General features: G+C 45.2%; 1 protein-coding gene across 1 annotated transcript in view; it reads left to right on the top strand.

Moving 5' to 3' along the window:
* Window positions 1-24,825, top strand: part of IRSp53 (Insulin receptor substrate 53 kDa) — a 188,073-nt gene that overhangs the window by 140,845 nt on the left and 22,403 nt on the right. The window contains exon 7 of the mRNA XM_070096465.1: window positions 18,677-18,742. Within this exon, the coding sequence (XP_069952566.1) occupies window positions 18,677-18,742 (66 nt within the window). The remainder of the gene's footprint in view (window positions 1-18,676; window positions 18,743-24,825) is intronic.

Genomic DNA, 24,825 nt, shown 5'->3' with positions numbered 1-24,825 from the left:
CATTAACACCCCTCCTTCAGAGTGCAGCCACTGTACTTCCCATCTCCAGGACTCAAGTCCGGCCTGCCGGTTTCCCTGAACCCCTTCATAAATGTTACTTTGCTCACACTCCAACAGCACGTCAAGTATTAAAAACCATTTGTCTCCATTCACTCCTATCAAACACGCTCACGCATACCTGCTGGAAGTCCAAGCCCCTCGCACACAAAACCTCCTTTACCCCCTCCCTCCAACCTTTCCTAGGCCGACCCCTACCCCGCCTTCCATCCACTACAGGCTGATACACTCTTGAAGTCATTCTGTTTCGCTCCATTCTCTCTACATGTCCGAACCACCTCAACAACCCTTCCTCAGCCCTCTGGACAACAGTTTTGGTAATCCCGCACCTCCTCCTAACTTCCAAACTACGAATTCTCTGCATTACATTCACACCACACATTGCCCTCAGACATGACATCTCCACTGCCTCCAGCCTTCTCCTCGCTGCAACATTCATCACCCATGCTTCACACCCATATAAGAGTGTTGGTAAAACTATACTCTCATACATTCCCCTCTTTGCCTCCAAGGACAAAGTTCTTTGTCTCCATAGACTCCTAAGTGCACCACTCACCCTCTTCCCCTCATCAATTCTATGATTCACCTCATCCTTCATAGACCCATCCGCTGACACGTCCACTCCCAAATATCTGAATACATTCACCTCCTCCATACTCTCTCCCTCCAATCTGATATCCAATCTTTCATCACCTAATATTTTTATCCTCATAACCTTACACTTTCCTGTATTCACTCTTAATTTTCTTCTTTTGCACACCCTACCAAATTCATCCACCAACCTCTGCAACTTGTCTTCAGAATCTCCCAAGAGCACAGTGTCATCAGCAAAGAGCAACTGTGACAACTCCCACTTTATGTGTGATTCTTTATCTTTTAACTCCACGCCTCTTGTCAAGACCCTCGCATTTACTTCTCTTACAACCCCATCTATAAATATATTAAACAACCACGGTGACATCACACATCCTTGTCTAAGGCCTACTTTTACTGGGAAATAATTTCCCTCCTTCCTACATACTCTAACTTGAGCCTCACTATCCTGGTAAAAACTCTTCACTGCTTTCAGTAACCTACCTCCTACACCATACACCTGCAACATCTGCCACACTGCCCCCCCTATCCACCCTGTCATACGCCTTTTCCAAATCCATAAATGCCACAAAGACCTCTTTAGCCTTATCTAAATACTGTTCACTTATATGTTTCACTGTAAACACCTGGTCCACACACCCCCTACCTTTCCTAAAGCCTCCTTGTTCATCTGCTATCCTATTCTCCGTCGTACTCTTAATTCTTTCAATAATAACTCTACCATACACTTTACCAGGTATACTCAACAGACTTATTCCCCTATAATTTTTGCACTCTCTTTTGTCCCCTTTGCCTTTATACAAAGGAACTATGCATGCTCTCTGCCAATCCCTAGGTACCTTACCCTCTTCCACACATTATTAAATAATTGCACCAACCACTCCAAAACTATATCCCCACCTGCTTTTAACATTTCTATCTTTATCCCATCAATCCCGGCTGCCTTACCTGGAGGTTACCTGGAGGTTATTCCGGGGATCAACGCCCCCGCGGCCCGGTCCATGACCAGGCCTCCCGATGGATCAGTGCCTGATCAACTAGGCTGTTACTGCTGGCCGCACACAGTCCAACGTACGAGCCACAGCCCGGCTGATCCAGCACTGACTTTAGGTATCTGTCCAGCTCTCTCTTGAAGGCAGCCAGGGGTTTATTGGCAATTCCCCTAATGCTTGATGGGAGGCTGTTGAACAGTCTTGGGCCCCAGACACTTATGATGTTTTCCCTTAGTATACCAATGGCGCCCCTACTTTTTATTGGGGGCATTTTGCATCGCCTTCCCAGTCTTTTACTTTCGTAAGGAGTGATTTCTGTGTGCAGATTTGGGACCATTCCTTCCAGGATTTTCCAAGTGTAGATTATGATATATCTCTCCTTCCTGCGTTCCAACGAGTACAAGTCAAGTGCTTCCAAGCGTTCCCAGTAGTTAAGGTGCTTGACAGAACTTATACGTGCAGTAAAGGATCTCTGTACACTCTCTAGATCTGTGATTTCACCTGCTTTGAATGGAGATGTTAGTGTACAGAAGTATTCCAGCCTAGATTGAACAAGTGATTTGAAAAGGATCATCACTGGCTTGGCATCTCTCGTTTTGAACGTTCTCATTATCCATCCTATCATTTTCTTTGCACGTGCGATCGTGGCACTGTTGTGATCCTTGAAAGTGAGATCCTCAGACATTACTACTCCCAGGTCCCTTACATTATTTTTCCGCTCTATTGTATGGCCAAAGTCTGTAGTATACTCTGTTCTAGTTATCTCCTCCAGTTTTCCATAATGGAGTGGTTGGAATTTGTCCTCATTGAACATCATGTTGTTCACCGTTACCCACTGGAAAACTTTGTTTATATCTTCTTGGAGGTTAACCGCGTCCTCAGCAGATGACAGCCTCATGCAGATCCTAGTATCATCCGCAAAGGATGATACGGTGCTGTGATGTATATCTCTGTCTATGTCTGATATGAGGATGAGGAATAAGATGGGGGCGAGTACTGTGCCTTGTGGAACAGAGCTCTTCACTATGGCAGCCTCCGATTTAAATCTGTTGACCACTACTCTTTGTGTTCGATTTGTTAGGAAGTTGAAGATCCATCTCCCCACTTTCCCAGTTATTCCTTTAGCACGTATTTTATGGGCTATTACGCCATGATCGCATTTGTCAAATGCTTTTGCAAAGTCTGTGTATATTACATCTGCATTCTGATTTTCTTCCAGTGCATCCAAGGCCATATCATAGTGATCCAGTAGTTGTGAGAGGCAGGAGCGACCTGCTCTGAACCCATGTTGCCCTGGATTGTGCAGATTTTGGGAATCCAGGTGATTTGCAATCCTGCTTCTTAGCACTCTTTCAAAGATTTTTATGATGTGAGACGTCAGAGCTATTGGTCTATAGTTCTTAGCTAACGCTTTGCTGCCACCTTTATGGAGTGGGGCTGTATCCGTTGTTTTAAGTGACTGTGGAATTTCACCCATGTCCAAGCTCCTCCTTCATAGTGTACTTAGGGCACGCGAGAGGGGTTTCTTGCAGTTCTTAATGAAAACAGAGTTCCCCCCCTTTCATTTTACCTACTGCCTCACGAACTTCCCCCACACTCACAACTGGCTCTTCCTCACTCCTACAAGATGTTATTCTTCCTTGCTTTATACACGAAATCACAGCTTCCCTATCTTCATCAACATTTAACAATTCCTGAAAATATTCCTTCCATCTTCCCAATACCTCTAACTCTCCATTTAATAACTCCTCTCCTATTTTTAACTGACAAATCCATTTGTTCTCTATTCTTCCTTAACTTGTTAATCTCACTCCAAAACTTTTTCTTATTTTCAACAAAATTTGTTGATAACATCTCACCTACTCTCTCATTTGATCTCTTTTTACATTGCTTCACCACTCTCTTAACCTCTCTCTTTTTCTCCATATACTCTTCCCTCCTTGCATCACTTCTACTTCGTAAAAACTTCTCATATGCTAACTTTTTCTCCCTTTTTCTTTTTCTTTACATCATCATTCCACCAATCGCTCCTCTTCCCTCCCGCACCCACTTTCCTGTAACCACAAACTTCTGCTGAACACTCTAACACTACATTTTTAAACCTACCCCATACCTCTTCGACCCCATTGCCTATGCTCTCATTAGCCCATCTATCCTCCAATAGCTGTTTATATCTTACCCTAACTGCCTCCTCTTTTAGTTTATAAACCTTCACCTCTCTCTTCCCTGATGTTTCTATTCTCCTTGTATCCCATCTACCTTTTACTCTCAGTGTAGCTACAACTAAAAAGTGATCTGATATATCTGTGGCCCCTCTATAAACATGTACATCCTGAAGTCTACTCAACAGTCTTTTATCTACCAATACATAATCCAAAAAACTACTGTCATTTCGCCCTACATCATATCTTGTATACTTATTTATCCTCTTTTTCTTAAAATATGTATTACCTATAACTAAACCCCTTTCTATACAAAGTTCAATCAAAGGGCTCCCATTATCATTTACACCTGGAACCCCAAACTTACCTACCACACCCTCTATAAAAGTTTCTCCTACTTTAGCATTCAGATCCCCTACCATAATTACTCTCTCACTTGGTTCAAAGGTTCCTATACATTCACTTAACATCTCCCAAAATCTCTCTCTCTCCTCTACATTCCTCTCTTCTCCAGGTGCATACACGCTTATTATGACCCACTTTTCGCATCCAACCTTTACTTTAATCCACATAATCCTTGAATTTACACATTCATATTCTCTTTTCTCCTTCCATAACTGATCCTTCAACATTACTGCTACCCCTTCCTTAGCTCTAACTCTCTCAGATACTCCAGATTTAATCCCATTTATTTCCCCCCACCGAAACTCCCCTACCCCCTTCAGCTTTGTTTCACTTAGGGCCAAGACATCCAACTTCTTTTCATTCATAACATCAGCAATCATCTGTTTCTTGTGATCCGCACTACATCCACGCACATTCAAGCATCCCAGTTTTATAAAGTTTTTCTTCTTCTCTTTTTTAGTAAATGTCTACAGGAGAAGGGGTTACTAGCCCATTGCTCCCGGCATTTTAGTCGCCTCATACGACACGCATGGCTTACGGAGGAAAGATTCTTTTCCACTTCCCCATGGACAATAGAAGAAATAAAGAAGAACAAGAGCTATTTAGAAAAAGGAGAAAAACCTAGATGTATGTATATATATATGCATGTGCGTGTCTGTGAAGTGTGACCAAAGTGTAAGTAGGAGTAGCAAGATATCCCTGTTATCTAGCGTGTTTATGAGACAGAAAAAGAGACCAGCAATCCTACCATCATGCAAAACAGTTACAGGTTTCTGTTTCACAGTCATCTGGCAGGACGGTAGTACTTACCTGGGTGGTTGCTGTCTATCAACCTACTACCCACACACACACACACACACACACACACACACAAACACACACACACACACACACACACACACACACACACACACACACACACACACACACACACACACACACACACATATATATATATATATATATATATATATATATATATATATATATATATATATATATATATACTATATATATATATATATACTAGTAGCGTTGTAACTAGTATAAGAGTGATAGTTTTAATATTATTCGTGGTAATACTATCGGTAATAAGCTAATATTAATTATAAGTCATTTTCTCATAGGTCTCATACGCAGTTAATGAATTACTCAAATCCCATGTAAGGGATTGAAACACCTTTGATACAGTATTACCGTCTATGTGGCTTGTGTGCTTAATGACCCTCGTGCAGTTAAGAGGTGTTGAGCCTCGCAAGATAAAGTGGCTATTGACCTTATTGCTTGTGGCTTTTAGATGCAGAAAAAGAGCTGGGGGAGCATCCACTGATTTTTAATCCAAGTAGAAGGTTTAACCTGAAGTACAAAGGGAATATGAATAGTTTAAAATGAATGTGAATGTCGCCTTTATCTCTTGCCTCGCTTAGTGCACACTGCTCTAGAAAATCTCGTGCCATTTTTATTAACTCTAAGTAGGTTAGGTAAGATTTGTCAGGAAACAGGACAAATGTTTCCTGACGCTGGTCTTAGTCATATGATGACCCACAGATGGAGCATTTGGTAATCTGACCGAGGCCTTACACTGGCTTACCACCCTTTTAAAAATAATGGTTATGGTTATAACCACATTTGATTATTGATTATCTGTAGTCAGTCTTCTCTCTGAACTCTTGTTATTCTTTTATTGAAAATTCTGTAATTTTCTGAGTTATCATTTTTTCGAGGTAGCGAGGCCTGGTCACGGACCGGACCGCGGGGGCGTTCACCCCCCGAAACTCCCTCCAGATATTAGAGGGGAAATGGAGAAGGGACAGAAAGGGGTAAGGGATGTTGGTGATGTAATGAAAAGGTCACTTCTCTTTACCCAGAGATAAAGTGTATCCTCAACGACCTAAATAGCCAACTGCTTTATCAATATTTAACTGACTGTGGAAGATATACCTTCCTGTTATACCTGAGTCTGTGGTAGCTACTCCAGGCTAATGTGGAAGATATACCTTCCTGTTATACCTGAGTCTGTGGTAGCTACTCCAGGCTAATGTGGAAGATATACCTTCCTGTTATACCTGAGTCTGTGGTAGCTACTCCAGGCTAATGTGGAAGATATACCTTCCTGTTATACCTGAGTCTGTGGTAGTTACTCCAGACTAATGTGGAAGATATACCTTCCTGTTATACCTGAGTCTGTGGTAGTTACTCCAGACTAATGTGGAAGATATACCTTCCTGTTATACCTGAGTCTGTGGTAGTTACTCCAGACTAATGTGGAAGATATACCTTCCTGTTATACCTGAGTCTGTGGTAGTTACTCCAGACTAATGTGGAAGATATACCTTCCTGTTATACCTGGGTCTGTGGTAGTTACTCCAGACTAATATGGAAGATATACCTTCCTGTTATACCTGGGTCTGTGGTAGTTACTCCAGACTAATATGGAAGATATACCTTCCTGTTATACCTGGGTCTGTGGTAGTTACTCCAGACTAATATGGAAGATATACCTTCCTGTTATACCTGGGTCTGTGGTAGTTACTCCAGACTAATATGGAAGATATACCTTCCTGTTATACCTGGGTCTGTGGTAGTTACTCCAGACTAATATGGAAGATATACCTTCCTGTTATACCTGGGTCTATGGTAGCTACTCCAAACCTATGCAATGACTCGTGAGTACTGTGTCTGCCCTCAAAGTGACTTGTAACTCTACTGTAGTCTAGAATTCAGCTCCAAATCTAAAGGACCTGGGTTCGATCCCGAGACGAGGTGAGACGAGACGTATGGGCATATCTTCATCAGAGTACAAAACAAATTCTGGCCACAAAATAGAGCGAAACACCAACGTCGAAGACCTGGGAGTGATCATGTCGGAGGATCTCACCTTCAAGGACCATAACATTGTATCGATCGCATCTGCTAGAAAAATGACAGGATGGATAATGAGAACCTTCAAAGCGAGGGATGCCAAGCCCATGATGACACTCTTCAGGTCACTTGTTCTATCTAGGCTGGAATATTGCTGCACACTAACAGCACCTTTCAAGGCAGGTGAAATTGCTGACCTAGAAAATGTACAGAGAACCTTCACGGCGCGCATAACGGAGATAAAACACCTCAATTACTGGGAGCGCTTGAGGTTCCTGAACCTGTATTCCCTGGAACGCAGGCGGGAGAGATACATGATTATATACACCTGGAAAATCCTAGAGGGACTAGTACCGAACTTGCACACGAAAATCACTCACTGCGAAAGCAAAAGACTTGGCAGACGATGCAACATCCCCCCAATGAAAAGCAGGGGTGTCACTAGCACGTTAAGAGACCATACAATAAGTGTCAGGGGCCCGAGACTGTTCAACTGCCTCCCAGCACACATAAGGGGGATTACCAACAGACCCCTGGCAGTCTTCAAGCTGGCACTGGACAAGCACCTGAAGTCGGTTCCTGATCAGCCGGGCTGTGGATCGTACGTTGGTTTGCGTGCAGCCAGCAGTAACAGCCTGGTTGATCAGGCTCTGATCCACCAGGAGGCCTGGTCACAGACCAGGCCGCTGGGGCGTTGACCCCCGGAACTCTCTCCAGGTAAACTCCAGGTAATATCTCCTTACACCTGCTAACCCTGTTTACCTGGCAATAAACAGCTACCTAGGAGTTCAACAACTGAGAACATACACATACAAAGGCGAGAAAATTAACACACACTCGCAATCTGATGACACTGGAGGACAGGAGGACTAGGGGGGATATAATAACGACGTACAAAGTACCGAGAGGAATTGACAAGGTGAACAAAAATAAAATAATTCAGAGATGGGAAATAGGAACAAGAGGACACAGCTGGAGGTTGAACACTCAAGTGAGTCAGAGGGATGTTAGGAAGTACTTCTTCAGCCTTAGAGTTGTCAGGAAGTGGAACAATCTGGAGAGTAAAGTGGTAGAGGTAGGATCCATACTTAGCTTTAAGAAGAGGTACGACAAGGCTCTTGTAGCCAGGAAAGACTGGATATAGCAGCGAACAGCGAAGAGTCGAAGTCAGGAGCTGTGATTCGACCTCTGCAACCACATATAGGTAAGGACAGAGAGAGAGAGAGAGAGAGAGAGAGAGAGAGAGAGAGAGAGAGAGAGAGAGAGAGAGAGAGAGAGAGAGAGAGAGAGAGAGAGAGAGAGAGAGAGAGAGAGTAAACACTAACAAAAGTCTTTTACGGAAATTACAAGAGAAATCCATAGCAAGTAAAAAGTCTCTCTCTCTCTCTCTCAGCATTCCTTCATCCCGTATAACAACGTTTCCATTATATTTATCCCACCCTACTCCCCACGTACTTAATTCTTCTACCTCTCCCTCTCCACTTTTATCCCTCCCTGCCCCACGCATCCCATTTCTCAAGCGCCACATGACCCTAATGATGATAAGATTTGTTGAGAAATTTTAACCCAGCCACCCAGGCTGGGTTAGCCACCCAGGCTGGGTTAGCCACCCAGGCTGGGTTCGCCACCCAGGCTGGGTTCGCCACCCAGGCTGGGTTCGCCACCCAGGCTGGGTTCGCCACCCAGGCTGGGTTAGCCACCCAGGCTGGGTTCGCCACCCAGGCTGGGTTAGCCACCCAGGCTGGGTTAGCCACCCAGGCTGGGTTAGCCACCCAGGCTGGGTTAGCCACCCAGGCTGGGTTCGCCACCCAGGATAACCCAAGAAAGTCAGTGGGTCATCGATGACTGTCTTACTTCCATTGTGGTCCTCAATCTTGTCCTCCAGGATAACACCCACACCAGTCACCTAACACCCAGGTACCTAATTACTGCAAGATGAACAGTGAGAGCAGGTGTAAAGAAAGATGCTAAACGTTTCCACTCGTGTCGGGGATCGATTCCGGACACTGTGTGTGAGGCGAGTGTGCTATCAATGAAAGTAATAATATCCTTTCTTCTCTCCTTCCTCCTCCTCCTCATCTTCCAATTCTCATCTTTCAGACTCCCATTTCTCCTCTTTCAGGATCCCATTTCTCCTCTCTCAGGATCCCATTTCTCCTCTCTCAGGATCCCATTTCTCCTCTCTCAGGATCCCATTTCTCCTCTCTCAGGATCCCATTTCTCCTCTTTCAGGATCCCATTTCTCCTCTCTCAGGATCCCATTTCTCCTCTCTCAGGATCCCATTTCTCCTCTCTCAGGATCCCATTTCTCCTCTCTCAGGATCCCATTTCTCCTCTCTCAGGATCCCATTTCTCCTCTCTCAGGATCCCATTTCTCCTCTCAGGATCCCATTTCTCTCTCAGGATCCCATTTCTCCTCTCTCAGGATCCCATTTCTCCTCTCTCAGGATCCCATTTCTCCTCTCTCAGGATCCCATTTCTCCTCTCTCAGGATCCCATTTCTCCTCTCTCAGGATCCCATTTCTCCTCTCTCAGGATCCCATTTCTCCTCTCTCAGACTCCCATTTCTCCTCTCTCAGGATCCCATTTCTCCTCTCTCAGGATCCCATTTCTCCTCTCTCAGGATCCCATTTCTCCTCTCTCAGACTCCCATTTCTCCTCTCTCAGGATCCCATTTCTCCTCTCTCAGACTCCCATTTCTCCTCTCTCAGGATCCCATTTCTCCTCTCTCAGGATCCCATTTCTCCTCTCTCAGGATCCCATTTCTCCTTTTTCAGGATCCCATTTCTCCTTTTTCAGGATCCCATTTCTCCTCTCTCAGGATCCCATTTCTCCTTTTTCAGGATCCCATTTCTCCTCTCTCAGGATCCCATTTCTCCTCTCTCAGGATCCCATTTCTCCTCTCTCAGGATCCCATTTCTCCTTTTTCAGGATCCCATTTCTCCTTTTTCAGGATCCCATTTCTCCTCTCTCAGGATCCCATTTCTCCTTTTTCAGGATCCCATTTCTCCTCTCTCAGGATCCCATTTCTCCTCTCTCAGGATCCCATTTCTCCTCTCTCAGGATCCCATTTCTCCTCTCTCAGGATCCCATTTCTCCTCTCTCAGGATCCCATTTCTCCTTTTTCAGGATCCCATTTCTCCTCTCTCAGGATCCCATTTCTCCTCTCTCAGGATCCCATTTCTCCTCTCTCAGAATCCCATTTCTCCTCTCTCAGGATCCCATTTCTCCTCTCTCAGGATCCCATTTCTCCTTTTTCATTATCCCATTTCTCCTCTCTCAGGATCCCATTTCTCCTCTCTCAGGATCCCATTTCTCCTCTTTCAGGATCCCATTTCTCCTCTCTCAGGATCCCATTTCTCCTCTCTCACGATCCCATTTCTCCTCTCTCAGGATCCCATTTGTCCTCTCTCAGGATCCCATTTCTCCTCTCTCAGGATCCCATTTCTCCTCTCTCAGGATCCCATTTCTCCTTTTTCAGGATCCCATTTCTCCTCTCTCAGGATCCCATTTCTCCTCTCTCAGGATCCCATTTCTCCTCTCTCAGGATCCCATTTCTCCTCTCTCAGGATCCCATTTGTCCTCTCTCAGACTCCCATTTCTCCTCTCTCAGGATCCCATTTCTTCTCTCTTCCCTATTTCTCCATCGAGGGTAGGTACAAAAAAAAAACAATGGACTGAGCCGGTAATTACGAGAGATTCGTTACATTTATTTTCAGTGTGATGGGTGAGCACACGAGGCAGGCAAATGTAGACCTTAAATACATAGTGGTTTAGCCTACTGTTCCTCCTTTATTGTCAGATTGGTATTGTAGGGGGTTGGTGGAAGGAGGGGAAGTGGGAAGGGGAGGGGAAGTGGGAAGGGGAGGGGCCAGCATTCCTCCCCCCCCCCAAGCCTTCACATTCCAGAGTATATTAGGCAGTACAAAAAAAAAAAAGATATTAAATTCTTACCATCATTTATAGTGTTGTTAAGAGTAGTAAGGTTCATCTACTACTACTACTACTACTACCACTACTACTACTATCACCACTACTACTACTACTACTGCTACTACCACTACTACTACTACTACTACCACTACTATCACCACTACTACTACTACTACTACTACTACCACTACTACTACTATCACCACTACTAATACTACTACTACTGCTACTACTACTACTGCTGCTACCACTACTACTACTACTACCACTACTATCACCACTACTACTACTACTACTATCACCACTACTACTACTACTGCTACCACTACTACTACTACTACCACTACTACTACTATCACCACTACTGCTACTACCACTACTACTACTACTACCACTACTACTACTATCACCACTACTACTACTACTTACTACTACTACTACCACTACTACTACTATCACCACTACTACTACTACTACTGCTACTACTACTACTACCACTACTACTACTATCACCACTACTACTACTACTGCTACCACTACTACTACTACCACTACTACTATCACCACTACTACTACTGCTACTACCACTACTACTACTACTACTACTACCACTACTACTACTATCACCACTACTACTACTGCTACCATTACTATCACCACCACCACCACTACTACTACTACTACTACTACTACCACTACTACTATCACCACTACTACTACTACTACTACCACCACTACTACTACCACCACTAGTACTACTACTACTACTACCACCACTACTACTACTGCCACCACCACTACTACTACTACTGCTGCTGCTGCTGCTGCTGCTGCTGCTGCTGCTGCTGCTGCTGCTGCTGCTGCTGCTGCCGCTGCCGCTGCCGCCGCCGCCGCCGCCGCCGCCGCCGCCGCCGCTGCCGCCGCTGCCGCTGCCGTCGCCGCCGCCGCCGCCGTCGCCACTGTTTTTGCTAGAATCACCACTACTGCTTGATACAAAAAACGCGATTCTAAAAGCTTAGAGATCTCCAGTGAATACTAGAAAGGACTGCCCTTCTAGCATCCAGCCTGTTACTGGGTTTTCGTAACAAGTAGTCAGTATACTTGTCCAATTATCCATTAGAATTCAGTATGATTCAATAGTGCTTCAGGATTACAACTGGTAGGCTACTAACTAGAGAAATTAAAATTTAATAAATTTATTAAGTCTAGAGGTATATAATCAAATTAAATTAAATTAAATTAATCACAGTAATCAAAATGATATCACTTCTCTCGAGTTCAATATTATTGTGCTGAAAGCACATATCACATTTATAATTCTTAAGTACCGTCTGGTACATTAACATTTAATAAGATATTACAAATATGTACAAGTGTGTATGTGTGTAAGTGCTCTAAGTAGATCGCTATGTCTCAAGACTCGACTAGACTTAAACAAGTGACTGACAAAGTCCTCTAATAAACTAACTTCTTGACTGACTGGCAACCAGAACAGTCTGCTTGAACAACAAAAAGAATGCTAAACCCAACAGCAATATAACAAGCAACTGCGACACAGAATCAGGAACAAGGAGATAATATAACGACACTAAGTAGGGACCATCAGCAGATCCTCCACAAAAGTTACAAAACTCCCATACTACTGAATCTAAGTTTAGCATAAGAAAATCCCAGACTGTGATAATACACAGATACCAGTACAAGTTAGTAGGTCAGAAGCTACAGCTCAGGACCTGAGATACTCAGAGTGTCTATGAGACACACAACCTCAGTACAATGTCGAAAATCACTAAGTCTATACAAGGTTCTGTGAACAGTGTTCTACAGAACTAACAAGAATAATCAGACAGACAATCTGTCCAACCACCAAGTGAGTCTAGAGCAGACTGAATACTTCAAGCGAGGTGAGGACACCCCCCCTCGATCACGTGATAGCTCCGTGGACAGCTGTCGCCCAGCAACAACGAGAAGCCGGCAGTATAACAAGCAACAAGCGATAATTACAGTAGTTAGACAATCAAGACTTGAACTGAGCACATAATATGTTACATCCTACCTAACAAAGGAAACTACGTCAAATAACAATATAAAGCAATACATTTATGATTTAGCTATTATCGCAAATATAAGCAATATAAAATTAAATGAAAAGGTAATAATTATATATATACATAATAATCATTGCAACCATTCAGGGGTTGCAACACTGCTCCTAGTAGAATTAATCACAATACATGTACTAGTAACTATTAATATCAGAAGTAATCATAACATCATGTCTATCACTTATGTGCTCTGTTAAATCCTCTAGTTATCTGGCTTGTAGTGATTATATATTTCCACTCACGAAAGTTCAAAAAGTGTCAAGTATTGTATTAAGAGTGACTTATTACCAATCATTCTGGAAGAAATACCCTGATTTTGTCTGTTGTAAATAACCCATAGCGACTTAAACTTGTTTCAGTTCAGCCATACCTTGCTAAAATGTAAGATAATATAAATAATTAAAAGCAACATGTAAGCTACACTGTAATAATTCTGTGACTGAATTCCTGTCTGCATAAATAACTCGTTACAATTGTCACCAGATATCAGCATGTACAGGCGGGCACTGCTGATACAGCAGGTTAGGTTCTGGCCTACTGTAGGGCCCCACTTATACAGCAGGTTAGGTTCTGGCCTACTGTAGGGCCCCACTTATACAGCAGGTTAGGTTCTGGCCTACTGTAGGACCTCACTTATACAGCAGGTTAGGTTCCAGGCTACTGTAGGGCCCCACTTATACAGCAGGTTAGGTTCCAGGCTACTGTAGGGCCCCACTTATACAGCAGGTTAGGTTCTGGCCTACTGTAGGGCCCCACTTATACAGCAGGTTAGGTTCCAGGCTACTGTAGGGCCCCACTTATACAGCAGGTTAGGTTCCAGGCTACTGTAGGGCCCTGCTTATACAGCAGGTTAGGTTCCAGGCTACTGTAGGGCCCTGCTTATACAGCAGGTTAGGTTCCAGGCTACTGTAGGGCCCTGCTTATACAGCAGGTTAGGTTCCAGGCTACGGTAGGGCCCTGCTTATACAGCAGGTTAAGTTCCAGGTTACTGTAGGGCCCCACTTATACAGCAGGTTAGGTTCCAGGCTACTGTAGGGCCCCACTTATACAGCAGGTTAGGTTCCAGGCTACTGTAGGGCCCCACTTATACAGCAGGTTAGGTTCCAGGCTACTGTAGGGCCCCACTTATACAGCAGGTTAGGTTCCAGGCTACTGTAGGGCCCCACTTATACAGCAGGTTAGGTTCCAGGTTACTGTAGGGCCCCACTTATACAGCAGGTTAGGTTTCAGGCTACTGTAGGGCCCTGCTTATACAGCAGGTTAGGTTCCAGGCTACTGTAGGGCCCCACTTATACAGCAGGTTAGGTTCCAGGCTACTGTAGGGCCCCACTTATACAGCAGGTTAGGTTCCAGGCTACTGTAGGGCCCCACTTATACAGCAGGTTAGGTTCCAGGCTACTGTAGGGCCCCACTTATACAGCAGGTTAGGTTCCAGGCTACTGTAGGGCCCCACTTATACAGCAGGTTAGGTTCCAGGCTACTGTAGGGCCCCACTTATACAGAAGGTTAGGTTCCAGGCTACTGTAGGGCCCCACTTATACAGCAGGTTAGGTTCCAGGCTACTGTAGGGCCCTGCTTATACAGCAGGTTAGGTTCCAGGCTACTGTAGGGCCCTGCTTATACAGCAGGTTAGGTTCCAGGCTACTGTAGGGCCCTGCTTATACAGCAGGTTAGGTTCCAGGCTACTGTAGGGCCCCACTTATACAGCAGGTTAGGTTCCAGGCTACTGTAGGGCCCTGCTTATACAGCAGGTTAGGTTCCAGGCTACTGTAGGGCCCTGCTTATACAGCAGGTTAGGTTCCAGGCTACTGTAGGGCCCTGCTTATACAGCAGGTTAGGTTCCAGGCTACTGTAGGGCCCCACTTATACAGCAGGTTAGGTTCCAGGCTACTGTAGGGCCCCACTTATACAGCAGGTTAGGTTCCAGGCTACTGTAGGGCCCCACTTATACAGCAGGTTAGGTTCCAGGCTACTGTAGGGCCCCACTTATACAGCAGGTTAGGTTCCAGGCTACTGTAGGGCCCCACTTATACAGCAGGTTAGGTTCCAGGCTACTGTAGGGCCCCACTTATACAGCAGGTTAGGTTCCAGGCTACTGTAGGGCCCCACTTATACAGCAGGTTAGGTTCCAGGCTACTGTAGGGCCCCACTTATACAGCAGGTTAGGTTCCAGGCTACTGTAGGGCCCCACTTATACAACAGGTTAGGTTCCAGGCTACTGTAGGGCCCCACTTATACAACAGGTTAGGTTCCAGGCTACTGTAGGGCCCCACTTATACAGCAGGTTAGGTTCCAGGCTACTGTAGGGCCCCACTTATACAGCAGGTTAGGTTCCAGGCTACTGTAGGGCCCCACTTATACAACAGGTTAGGTTCCAGGCTACTGTAGGGCCCCACTTATACAACAGGTTAGGTTCCAGGCTACTGTAGGGCCCCACTTATACAGCAGGTTAGGTTCCAGGCTACTGTAGGGCCCCACTTATACAACAGGTTAGGTTCCAGGCTACTGTAGGGCCCCACTTATACAGCAGGTTAGGTTCCAGGCTACTGTAGGGCCCCACTTATACAGCAGGTTAGGTTCCAGGCTACTGTAGGGCCCCACTTATACAGCAGGTTAGGTTCCAGGCTACTGTAGGGCCCCACTTATACAGCAGGTTAGGTTCCAGGCTACTGTAGGGCCCCACTTATACAGCAGGTTAGGTTCCAGGCTACTGTAGGGCCCCACTTATACAGCAGGTTAGGTTCCAGGCTACTGTAGGGCCCCACTTATACAGCAGGTTAGGTTCCAGGCTACTGTAGGGCCCCACTTATACAGCAGGTTAGGTTCCAGGCTACTGTAGGGCCCCACTTATACAGCAGGTTAGGTTCCAGGCTACTGTAGGGCCCCACTTATACAACAGGTTAGGTTCCAGGCTACTGTAGGGCCCCACTTATACAGCAGGTTAGGTTCCAGGCTACTGTAGGGCCCCACTTATACAGCAGGTTAGGTTCCAGGCTACTGTAGGGCCCCACTTATACAGCAGGTTAGGTTCCAGGCTACTGTAGGGCCCCACTTATACAGCAGGTTAGGTTCCAGGCTACTGTAGGGCCCCACTTATACAGCAGGTTAGGTTCCAGGCTACTGTAGGGCCCCACTTATACAGCAGGTTAGGTTCCAGGCTACTGTAGGGCCCCACTTATACAGCAGGTTAGGTTCCAGGCTACTGTAGGGCCCCACTTATACAGCAGGTTAGGTTCCAGGCTACTGTAGGGCCCCACTTATACAGCAGGTTAGGTTCCAGGCTACTGTAGGGCCCCACTTATACAGCAGGTTAGGTTCCAGGCTACTGTAGGGCCCCACTTATACAGCAGGTTAGGTTCCAGGCTACTGTAGGGCCCCACTTATACAGCAGGTTAGGTTCCAGGCTACTGTAGGGCCCCACTTATACAGCAGGTTAGGTTCCAGGCTACTGTAGGGCCCCACTTATACAGCAGGTTAGGTTCCAGGCTACTGTAGGGCCCTGCTTATACAGCAGGTTAGGTTCCAGGCTACTGTAGGGCCCCACTTATACAGCAGGTTAGGTTCCAGGCTACTGTAGGGCCCCACTTATACAGCAGGTTAGGTTCCAGGCTACTGTAGGGCCCCACTTATACAGCAGGTTAGGTTCCAGGCTACTGTAGGGCCCCACTTATACAGCAGGTTAGGTTCCAGGCTACTGTAGGGCCCCACTTATACAGCAGGTTAGGTTCCAGGCTACTGTAGGGCCCCACTTATACAACAGGTTAGGTTCCAGGCTACTGTAGGGCCCCACTTATACAACAGGTTAGGTTCCAGGCTACTGTAGGGCCCCACTTATACAGCAGGTTAGGTTCCAGGCTACTGTAGGGCCCCACTTATACAGCAGGTTAGGTTCCAGGCTACTGTAGGGCCCCACTTATACAACAGGTTAGGTTCCAGGCTACTGTAGGGCCCCACTTATACAACAGGTTAGGTTCCAGGCTACTGTAGGGCCCCACTTATACAGCAGGTTAGGTTCCAGGCTACTGTAGGGCCCCACTTATACAACAGGTTAGGTTCCAGGCTACTGTAGGGCCCCACTTATACAGCAGGTTAGGTTCCAGGCTACTGTAGGGCCCCACTTATACAGCAGGTTAGGTTCCAGGCTACTGTAGGGCCCCACTTATACAGCAGGTTAGGTTCCAGGCTACTGTAGGGCCCCACTTATACAGCAGGTTAGGTTCCAGGCTACTGTAGGGCCCCACTTATACAGCAGGTTAGGTTCCAGGCTACTGTAGGGCCCCACTTATACAGCAGGTTAGGTTCCAGGCTACTGTAGGGCCCCACTTATACAGCAGGTTAGGTTCCAGGCTACTGTAGGGCCCCACTTATACAGCAGGTTAGGTTCCAGGCTACTGTAGGGCCCCACTTATACAGCAGGTTAGGTTCCAGGCTACTGTAGGGCCCCACTTATACAGCAGGTTAGGTTCCAGGCTACTGCTGTAAAGCAATAATCACTGTAAAGTGAAACATAGCCTTTTTTCACTTTTTAAATGCATAAATAAGCCTGATAACATATTTATACTATCATATATTAAGTGAGCAATAAAACTAGGCCTAAAAAAATGCATATACAGTACATACATTACTTACTTTAAAATGTTTTTGTCCTTAGCTTATAGAGAGTGGTGAGTATATTTATTGTAGCAAGTCTGAATAAATCAAGACCGGTGGCCCGGTGGCCCAGTGGCTAAAGCTCCCGCTTCACACACGGAGGGCCCGGGTTCGATTCCCGGCGGGTGGAAACATTTCAACACGTTTCCTTACACCTGTTATCCTGTTCACCTAGCAGCAAATAGGTACCTGGGTGTTAGTCGACTGGTGTGGGTCGCATCCTGGGGGACAAGATTAAGGACCCCAATGGAAATAAGTTAGACAGTCCTCGATGACGCACTGACTTTCTTGGGTTATCCTGGGTGGCTAACCCTACGGGGGTTAAAAATCCGAACGAAATCTTATCTTATCTTATCTATAATTGAAAACCGCTGCATTAGGGAAGATCTGTAAAGCAGGGCCTGCCTGTCAATAGTTCATTACCACTGTAACCTGCTTAGCTATTAAAACTTTGGGCACAGGCCCTGCACATTGTGTGCCTGTGTAATCTTTTGACTACCACCCAAACCATGGGTGTGGCTTACTGCTGACTATGAGGCACCCCAATGGAAATAAGTTGGTCTTAAGTTTGCCTGAAATGCTCTGCATATAAAGAGGCTTTTGGCATGTTCACCAAATTGTTACACTCCTTTGTACAACATGTATCATGCTAAAATAAACTTGTCATTGTCATTAGACAGACAGTGTTTGTTGATGTACTGATTTTATTGGGTTACCCAGAGTGACTAACCTTCTGGGTTAAAAATCCCAACAAATCCTACCTCAAATTTTCACCCACAGCTTCATCCATTTTGCATAAGTCATCACTGTATAAATACCAGGGGGCCTATAATTAATATTCCTATTTGTTAATATTGTTTTTAAATATTTTGTGTTGCTAGCATACCTTAACTAATGCTAACAATTGTATTACCAGCAATACCAGGCACTGGAAGAGGAGAAACTCAAGCTGGACACCTTTGTAGAGAGCAGCCTGCAGAATGTGAGTACTATGTTGGTTGGTTGTACATGGTATTGTTAGGGTATTGTACAGAACTACAGTATCAAGGGCCCTAGACTGTTATATTGCCTCCCAGTATACACAAGGGGGATTACTAACAGACCCCTGGCTGTCTTTGAGAGGAAGCTGGACAGGCACCTAAAGTCAACTCTTGACCAGCTGGACTGTGGTTCATACATTGGTATGCATGTGGCTAGCATTAACAGCCTGGTTGATCAGGTCCTGATCCACAAGGCCTGGTCATGGACCAGGCCTTGTGGGTCTTGACCCCCGGAGCACCCTCCAGGTATACTCCAGTGCTGCCTGCCTCTTAAAGAGCCCTCTTTAGGGTTAATTAGTGCCAACCCTACAGTCTTTTTCAAACCACTGACCATGGAGTTGACAGCCATGTCGACATTAATAATTATGTCTAAAATTAGTCTGCCCAAAAACACTTGAATAACAATGGGCTTTCCTTAGAATATGCAATACAGTTTTCATGAAATTGTAACTAACCTGCAACCAAAAAGATTATAAAATCACAATTGTAACCTCATTGTATTCTAATGAAATAAAAGCCTTTATAACAAAAATTTCACACTCACTTTTTACTCTGACAGTAATGAGTACATAGCCATGGCCTTGGAACAGACATGAAAATATGGGTGGGACAGAAGGAATATACGGTGGAAAAACAATTACAATGGCAGAAATCGTACACCAAATCCAGTCATTCCTGGAGTGGAACCACAGTCGATGGCCTCCACTCCAAACCAACAGATACAGATACTAATGCCGGAAAAAAAATCCCCCCCCAGTACCAACAATACCACCAGTCCGATAACATTCTTCTTTGCAAATATACAGGGTCTAAAGCCAGCAATAAACAACAAAATACCTTTCATCCGTGGACTGCTTGCAGAGGCAAAGGCAATGTTCGCGGCTTTCACTGAGACCCACATAAAGGATCACTTGGACAACGAAATATGGATCCCAGGTTACAACCTATACAGATGTGACAGAGTGAACAGGCAAAAGGGGGGGGTTGGCCTGTACATTGCAGAGTCACTTGTTTGCACAGAACTGCTTAATGCCTCAAATGACGTAGTGGAAGTTTTAGCAGTAAAGGTCGAGAACCAAAACCTAGTCATTGTGGTAGTCTACAAGCCTCCGGATGCAACATCCCAGCAATTCCAGGAACAGCTGTTAAAAATTGACCACTGTCTGGAAAATCTTCCAGCTCCTGCACCCAACATCTTGCTCCTGGGGGATTTCAACTTAAGGCACCTAAAATGGAGGAATATAGCAAATAATATTGTTGCAGTAATAACACCAGGAGGCAGCTCTGATGAAAACTCACACTCACACGAGCTTTTAAATCTCTGCACAAAATTCAATTTAAACCAGCAAATAATAGAGCCTACTAGACTGGAGAATACACTAGACCTCATCTTCACTAACAATGATGATCTGATAAGAAATGTCACCATATCAAAAACAATATACTCAGATCACAACATAATTGAGGTTCAGACATGTATGCGTGGAGCCTCAGACCGACAAAATGAGACTAGTCACGAGGGAGCATTCACCAAATTCAACTTCAATAACAAAAACATAAAGTGGGACCAAGTAAACCAAGTCCTAACCGATATAAGCTGGGAAGATATACTAAGCAACACAGACCCAAACTTATGCCTAGAACAGATTAACTCGGTGGCACTCGATGTATGCACAAGGCTTATTCCTCTAAGAAAAAGGAGGAGTAGATGTAAAATAGAAAGAGACAGGCGCTCCCTTTACAGGCGACGGAAAAGAATAACAGAGCGGCTAAAAGAGGTCAATATATCAGAAATGCGCAGGGAGACACTGGTCAGAGAAATAGCAAGCATCGAACTTAAGCTAAAAGAATCCTTTAGGAGTCAGGAATCGCGGGAAGAACTAAAAGCCATAAATGAAATCGAAAGAAACCCAAAGTATTTCTTCTCCTATGCCAAATCAAAATCGAGAACAACGTCCAGTATTGGGCCCCTACTTAAACAAGATGGGTCCTACACAGATGACAGCAAGGAAATGAGTGAGCTACTCAAGTCCCAATATGACTCAGTTTTTAGCAAGCCGCTAACCAGACTGAGAGTCGAAGATCAAAATGAATTTTTTATGAGAGAGCCACAAAATTTGATTAACACAAGCCTATCCGATGTTATCCTGACGCCAAATGACTTCGAACAGGCGATAAATGACATGCCCATGCACTCTGCCCCAGGGCCAGACTCATGGAACTCTGTGTTCATCAAGAACTGCAAGAAGCCCCTATCACGAGCCTTTTCCATCCTATGGAGAGGGAGCATGGACACGGGGGTCGTCCCTCAGTTACTAAAAACAACAGACATAGCCCCACTCCACAAAGGGGGCAGTAAAGCAACAGCAAAGAACTACAGACCAATAGCACTAACATCCCATATCATAAAAATCTTTGAAAGGGTCCTAAGAAGCAAGATCACCACCCATCTAGAAACCCATCAGTTACACAACCCAGGGCAACATGGGTTTAGAACAGGTCGCTCCTGTCTGTCTCAACTACTGGATCACTACGACAAGGTCCTAAATGCACTAGAAGACAAAAAGAATGCAGATGTAATATATACAGACTTTGCAAAAGCCTTCGACAAGTGTGACCATGGCGTAATAGCGCACAAAATGCGCGCTAAAGGAATAACAGGAAAAGTTGGTCGATGGATCTATAATTTCCTCACTAACAGAACACAGAGAGTAGTCGTCAACAGAGTAAAGTCCGAGGCAGCTACGGTGAAAAGCTCTGTTCCACAAGGCACAGTACTAGCTCCCATCTTGTTCCTCATCCTCATATCCGACATAGACAAGGATGTCAGCCACAGCACCGTGTCTTCCTTTGCAGATGACACCCGAATCTGCATGACAGTGTCTTCCATTGCAGACACTGCAAGGCTCCAGGCGGACATCAACCAAATCTTTCAGTGGGCTGCAGAAAACAATATGAAGTTCAACGATGAGAAATTTCAATTACTCAGATATGGTAAACATGAGGAAATTAAATCTTCATCAGAGTACAAAACAAATTCTGGCCACAAAATAGAGCGAAACACCAACGTCAAAGACCTGGGAGTGATTATGTCGGAGGATCTCACCTTCAAGGACCATAACATTGTATCAATCGCATCTGCTAGAAAAATGACAGGATGGATAATGAGAACCTTCAAAACTAGGGAGGCCAAGCCCATGATGACACTCTTCAGGTCACTTGTTCTATCTAGGCTGGAATATTGCTGCACTCTAACAGCACCTTTCAAGGCAGGTGAAATTGCCGACCTAGAAAATGTACAGAGAACTTTCACGGCGCGCATAACGGAGATAAAACACCTCAATTACTGGGAGCGCTTGAGGTTTCTAAACCTGTATTCCCTGGAACGCAGGAGGGAGAGATACATGATTATATACACCTGGAAAATCCTAGAGGGACTAGTACCGAACTTGCACACGAAAATCACTCACTACGAAAGCAAAAGACTTGGCAGACGATGCACCATCCCCCCAATGAAAAGCAGGGGTGTCACTAGCACGTTAAGAGACCATACAATAAGTGTCAGGGGACCGAGACTGTTCAACTGCCTCCCAGCACACATAAGGGGGATTACCAACAGACCCCTGGCAGTCTTCAAGCTGGCACTGGACAAGCACCTAAAGGCAGTTCCTGATCAGCCGGGCTGTGGCTCGTACGTTGGTTTGCGTGCAGCCAGCAGCAACAGCCTGGTTGATCAGGCGCTGATCCACCAGGAGGCCTGGTCACAGACCGGGCCGCGGGGGCGTTGACCCCCGAAACTCTCTCCAGGTAAACTCCAGGTATCACTCAGCCTGAATGAAATAAAAGTACAGTGGACCCCCGTTAACGAACTTTTTTCATTCCAGTAGTATGTTCAGGTGCCAGTACTGACCGAATTTTTTCCCATAAGGAATATTGTGAAGTAGATTAGTCCATTTCAGACCCCCAAACATACACGTACAAACGCACTTACATAAATACACTTACATAATTGGTCGCATTTGGAGGTGATCGTTAAGTGGGGGTCCACTGTATTTATACCAGCTAGCATATAACAAAATGGAAAAGTAGTGAACTAAGAGTCCATACATCATAATGAGTGGGAGCTAAAGTGGTCTCACCACCAGTACTAAATCAGCCAATACAAATAATTTGAAGAAACCCAGGTATATTCCTGACCCAGGTTTGATTCCTGGAAAAGTGAAAATGTTGGGTATGTCTGAAATGCCTTGCATAACAAAGGGCTTTCTATAAAGTAGTTTATACATGTCAGTGACCTTAATTGTATACTGTACAGTCTTGACTACAGAAATAGTTTTTATTTATACTTACTGATCTGTTCACCTAGCAGTAAGTTGGTACCTGGGTATTAGCTGACTGTTGTGGTTTGCATCCTGAGGAAGAGGATTACAGAACACGGGGGTCGTCCCACAGTTACTAAAAACAACAGAGATAGCCCCACTCCACAAAGGGGGCAATAAAGCAACAGCAAAGAACTACAGACCGATAGCACTAACATCCCATATCATAAAAATCTTTGAAAGGGTCCTAAGAAGCAAGATCACCACCCATCTAGAAACCCATCAGTTACACAACCCAGGGCAACATGGGTTTAGAACAGGTCGCTCCTGTCTGTCTCAACTATTGGATCACTACGACAAGGTCCTAAATGCACTAGAAGACAAAAAGAATGCAGATGTAATATATACAGACTTTGCAAAAGCCTTCGACAAGTGTGACCATGGCGTAATAGCGCACAAAATGCGTGCTAAAGGAATAACAGGAAAAGTCGGTCGATGGATCTATAATTTCCTCACTAACAGAACACAGAGAGTAGTCGTCAACAGAGTAAAGTCCGAGGCAGCTACGGTGAAAAGCTCTGTTCCACAAGGCACAGTACTCGCTCCCATCTTGTTCCTCATCCTCATATCCGACATAGACAAGGATGTCAGCCACAGCACCGTGTCTTCCTTTGCAGATGACACCCGAATCTGCATGACAGTGTCTTCCATTGCAGACACTGCAAGGCTCCAGGCAGACATCAACCAAATCTTTCAGTGGGCTGCAGAAAACAATATGAAGTTCAACGATGAGAAATTTCAATTACTCAGATATGGTAAACACAAGGAAATTAAATCTTCATCAGAGTACAAAACAAATTCTGGCCACAAAATAGAGCGAAACACCAACGTCAAAGACCTGGGAGTGATCATGTCGGAGGATCTCACCTTCAAGGACCATAACATTGTATCAATCACATCTGCTAGAAAAATGACAGGATGGATAATGAGAACCTTCAAAACTAGGGAGGCCAAGCCCATGATGACACTCTTCAGGTCACTTGTTCTATCTAGGCTGGAATATTGCTGCACACTAACAGCACCTTTCAAGGCAGGTGAAATTGCTGACCTAGAAAATGTACAGAGAACCTTCACGGCACGCATAATGGAGATAAAACACCTCAATTACTGGGAGCGCTTGAGGTTCCTAAAACTGTATTCCCTGGAACGCAGGCGGGAGAGATACATGATTATATACACCTGGAAAATCCTAGAGGGACTAGTACCGAACTTGCACACGAAAATCACTCACTACGAAAGCAAAACACTTGGCAGACGATGCAACATCCCCCCAATGAAAAGCAGAGGTGTCACTAGCACGTTAAGAGACCATACAATAAGTGTCAGGGGCCCGAGACTGTTCAACTGCCTCCCAGCATACAAAAGGGGGATTACCAACAGACCCCTGGCAGACTTCAAGCTGGCACTGGACAAGCACCTAAAGTCGGTTCCTGACCAACCGGGCTGTGGCTCGTACGTTGGTTTGCGTGCAGCCAGCAGCAACAGCCTGGTTGATCAGGCTCTGATCCACCAGGAGGCCTGGTCACAGACCGGGCTGCGGGGGCGTTGACCCCCGGAACTCTCTCCAGGTAAACTCCAGGTAAACACCAATGAATTATATGCCAGACAGTCTGATGACTTGACTTTTTTGGGTTATCCTGGTTTAC

Source organism: Cherax quadricarinatus, chromosome 4 (assembly GCF_038502225.1).
Source record: "Cherax quadricarinatus isolate ZL_2023a chromosome 4, ASM3850222v1, whole genome shotgun sequence".
NCBI classification, from domain to species: domain Eukaryota; kingdom Metazoa; phylum Arthropoda; class Malacostraca; order Decapoda; family Parastacidae; genus Cherax; species Cherax quadricarinatus.
This window is presented reverse-complemented; position numbering and strand designations above follow the sequence as displayed.